This window comes from Austrofundulus limnaeus, unplaced genomic scaffold (assembly GCF_001266775.1).
Source record: "Austrofundulus limnaeus strain Quisiro unplaced genomic scaffold, Austrofundulus_limnaeus-1.0 Scaffold158, whole genome shotgun sequence".
Classification (NCBI taxonomy): Eukaryota; Metazoa; Chordata; class Actinopteri; order Cyprinodontiformes; family Rivulidae; genus Austrofundulus; species Austrofundulus limnaeus.
The window spans coordinates 53,418-57,763 of NW_013952560.1; the positions used below are offsets into that span (position 1 = coordinate 53,418).

General features: G+C 40.2%; 1 protein-coding gene across 2 annotated transcripts in view; it reads left to right on the top strand.

Annotated features, from left to right (window-relative positions):
• Positions 1–1,671, top strand: part of LOC106523513 (KN motif and ankyrin repeat domain-containing protein 4) — a 44,258-nt gene extending 42,587 nt beyond the window's left edge. For both annotated transcript variants that reach the window (XM_014016939.1, XM_014016938.1), the window contains one exon: positions 1,036–1,671. In XM_014016939.1, coding sequence (XP_013872393.1) covers positions 1,036–1,134 — 99 coding nt within the window. In that variant the 3' untranslated portion in view covers positions 1,135–1,671. The remainder of the gene's footprint in view (positions 1–1,035) is intronic.
• The last annotated feature ends 2,675 nt before the right edge of the window (positions 1,672–4,346 follow it).

Below are 4,346 nucleotides of genomic sequence, written 5' to 3' on the forward strand. Positions count from 1 at the left end.
ATAATTATTTAATCGGCTCTGAGATAAAAAAAAAAAAACAACTTCAGATTCGACGTGCAAAAACTAGCATCCATGCTAGCTCTGTAAAAAAATGAGCCGGCTGATGAGACGGCACGTCTGCGTGTCACATCAGTGCTTTGTTGCGTTCACACAGGGGTCTGATACAGGTCACATTTAAAATGTAATGTGAACGTTCACACAAAAAGATCGGATTTTTTCAAAAAAATCGGAACTGAGCATTAAGACCTGCAGTGTGAACGTAGCCTTAGATCAGTCGGGGACAGACTCCAGCTGCTGGGGGAGATTGTTATTGTTTTGGCCTTTTTCACTCTCAGGCCTGCTGCTGGCTGCTGTTGGCCTTGTTGGAGTCAGATTTTTGAATAAAGGGAATCAATTGGTTTTCTGCGAATTTATTCCAACTTCCAACTTATTTCTTACAATCCTATAACTAAAAAATTATAATTAATAATTAGCCGATAACTTGAGTATTAATCAAGTTTCATTTTGAAATACACTGGATGAGGACTCCTCTAAAAAAACTGCTAGACCATGAAGGTCTTCTCGAGGTCTTGTGAGGTCTTCAGGAGTTGATTGGAAACAGAGTGGCTACGTGTAAGGTCATAGTGAGATCTCAGTATGCACTAGTGAGGCTGAGGTTGGTCATTATGTCAGCGCAGTCATGATGGATACATGGTCATCTAGAAATTCAAACAGCCTTTCTGGCCTCATGTGAAGGCTACAACTTATGAGAAGGTCCTGGAAATAACCCAGCAGCAGTGATACATGTGGAGTGAATGTTGTACTATAGTGGTGTCATCTGGTAATAACTTTAACTGTCAGAGCAGGGGTGCCATTGATGGGGGGCCAGGGAGGGTAATACCCCTCCTGTATAAGACTGTCTAACGCACCTGTAAAGATCATTTTATGCACAATCTGTTAAAAAACCAGCTCATGGACCAGTGGACAAATTCAAAAGAAACTCTCGGAAAATTGTCACAGAATTGATTCACCTTTTCCTTCTTTCCTGTCTTCCAGCGAGGTCGAACTGCCCTCTCGATCGCCATGCAGGGTTCCCACACTGACACGGCTGCCCTGCTGCAAGCCCACGCCAAGGCCAGAGCCGTGCAGAGCTGAAGACCTGGGTTGGATTTATAATTCAGTCTCCTCAGACACTCAGATCCAACAGCTTCATGGGAACGTTTCAGCTGCATGGGGTTGGGTTGGACCTCAGTCCAATAAGAATGTAAATATTCAGACGTTTGGATGACTGTTGGTTGTTGATGCACTCTTACCTAAACATGCTGATCACTTTTTCTCTTTAAGTTTGATGGTTGTAGTTATCTTTGATCTTTGCACATCAATCTGCAAACTATGCAATGAAAACTATATTTATTTAGTAAAGTTTGTTCCATAGTATCTGTAATATGAATATAGTAGATACGATTTTAAGCATTTTTATCAGTTTAAAGGTAAACAAGGGGATTATAATATTGAAGCATTTGAGCATCAAATTAAACTTCTGGAAAATGTTTTTCACCCTGCATGCTGTCCACATGAACAAGACAAAAGTAAACAACATACTGAGTTGATTTACCACCATTTACTATGATAAACTATGCATTTTCTGTTTGTCAATAAAAAGTCAGACAACAATGATACATCTGTTTCGAACCATCGACTGAACTGTCATTTGTTGCTGCAATATTAAATGTGACCAGCAGGTGGGGCTGCTCTTCCATTTCTCCACTAATGTCTGAAAACCAAACAACAAACTAACACTACAAATATGATGAATGTCTGCGATGAACACGAGCAGGTCCAGGTGATTACATGTTCTTACAGGTGTGGCAGATCAGAAATACAACAGCCAGAGTGTGGACACTTAAATTCACCCGCTGGACCACCTGCAGGTCCAACTGTATGGACCACCTGCATGCAAGGCAAGCTACAGGACATCTCAGTGAGAGGTGAAAGCCTGTTTCCTTCATCAGCTTTTGTGCCCCTCAGATCCAGGGAAACAGTGAGGAGCAGAAGGTTTTGACTGCTGAATGGATTGATGTTTGTGAGACATGACTTAAAGAATTGAGTACAGATTGAAAAGATGCATGATGTCTGACAGAACAAGAACATCTCTTTGACCCTGCTGTAATGACCTGGAGTAAATATATCTCCTAGAATGGACAGCATGAGGATGTGATGGATGAAACTTCTCAGTTTTGTGTCTTGGATTAAACAAGCACAAGAGTAAAGCTAGATAAATATGTAAAAGTGCCCTTTTATAAAAGAATGTCTCTGGAAAACAAACAAACCAATCTGGTGCTGGTTTTACAGAAGCTTAGGGAGGAAACCACCATCCCCCCCATCTGAACAAGCCTTAATGTCAGAATGAATAAAGGAGCTTATCTCAGCCTTTGTGCAGCAGTAAACATCTGTGACACCTCTTTTCTCTGCTGCAGGCACCAACGGACTAATAAAAAATACTTATGTAATAAGTCCCTGACTGGGTTTTCTACAAGGCAGTTGAGTTTGAAGGCATTTCCTCCTGCTTTACTTTAATAACGATAATGGATTGGATTTGTCTGCTGCCGGTTTCCCGTTGGCTGATGAATCACTTGGCTAATGGACGAAGGCAAAACACATTTCAGTCAGTCTGGCTTTACATTCAGGGGGTCTTACTGCCTCAGCACAGTCTATAGTGGGCAATATGTTACCTCCCATGTAACAGATGTCAACACAATCTGCTGGCTTCTTCTTTAGATTGCCCTTTTTTTCATGTACAGTGCCCTGAGACAACGTAGTATGTTGTAACTTGGTGCTATATAAATAAACTGAATTGAATTGTTTGTGTAACAAAGGAAAATGATAAATTAATGTCTTACCTTATCAGCTGACAGTTGCTACGTGTTTCTTGGTGACTTTAGCTGCCTTTGATATGGTTGTTTTAGAACGTTTTGATAAATCTGTTGATTCAATTCAGCTTTGAATTTGCCAAAGAATAGGAAAAAAAAAGGCTGGTAGTTTGTCTGTGCTTTGGATTGAAAACTGTATTGTTACAAAGACAAAAGTCCAATCCTGAGACCACCTCCTCTGTTTAGGGTTGGTCTTTTCCATTTGACAAACTTCAGTCAAACCAGTTGTTTTCTTTGTCCAGAATGTGAACTCTGCTGCACCTTGACCTGAAGAACCCTTAAATGTTGTCAAATGGTTTTTTTTCTAAATCATAAAGGCAAAACAACATAAAAACAGATATCTTTAGTTTTATCTTTCCAGAACTGACAAATCAGTTTTGAATCTAGTCCTCGGTCAGTTTCTTACACCTCTCATTAACATCTTGCCAAGTCAACGAAATCCCTAATAAGCCTCAGGAGGGAGGGGAGGGCAGGGAGAGTGACTTGAATGTGAGTATACAGCTCACACGAACAACTCAACACAGTTTAAAAGGTTGGGAATTTACATTTTTCAATTTGACCTGATGAAACTACACAAACCAAAAGTGAAACATCTTTAAAATAAACATCCAGTAGTTTTTGATGACGTTTCGAGGACTAAGACAAACAAAACTATAAGCTATATTTAACTTCTATTTGTAATCCGGCTGTTTTTCTTTACAATGTCCGGTTGGTTAGCCAATAACCTCTTTGTCAGTCTAGAATTACCAGAGTATCTTAGCCCTGACGCTCTTCTCCACTCTTGATGGTGTCTCCCACTTTTGATTCTGGAACCTCTATACTCAGCCCAGATGTTCACGTACATTATTCCAGCCATTTGTTACAGCGTTTCATGGATGCTTTGCCTGCTGGGATGGACTGTCTCAGATTCATCTTTACCTGCATCATGAGTCCTGCCTGGTATGGTCAACCCTGGCCTGCTTTTCTGCAGCCATGATTAATGACCTTTGTGCCATCCTTCAGTCCAGCCCTTTCTGGTAGCCACTGGTAGTGTTTGTTGGTGTCAGCCACTTCCTCAATCTGCCGGTGGTACATATCATGTAGGGACTAGGGGTTTAACAATACATCGATTTATATTGATGTATCTATTAAATGGTTAATGATTCAATTATTTCGTCGCAAAAAGAAAATATCAATCTACTGTATATCGTCATCAAATGCTCAATGTGAATCATTATCAAATGACCATCTAACACAGTCATTGTGTTATGTGAGCATACAATATTGCATTATATCAATCGGAGACTTGTGAACTGAATTGAATCATATCGTGACAAACTTTGCGATATCGAGAAATATATTGTATCGTGATAAAGCTGGTTTATTTACTCCCCTAGTAAGGACATATCTTGTTCCACTTCTTCCACCTGAGACATTCACTCATCAGTTCATCATCAG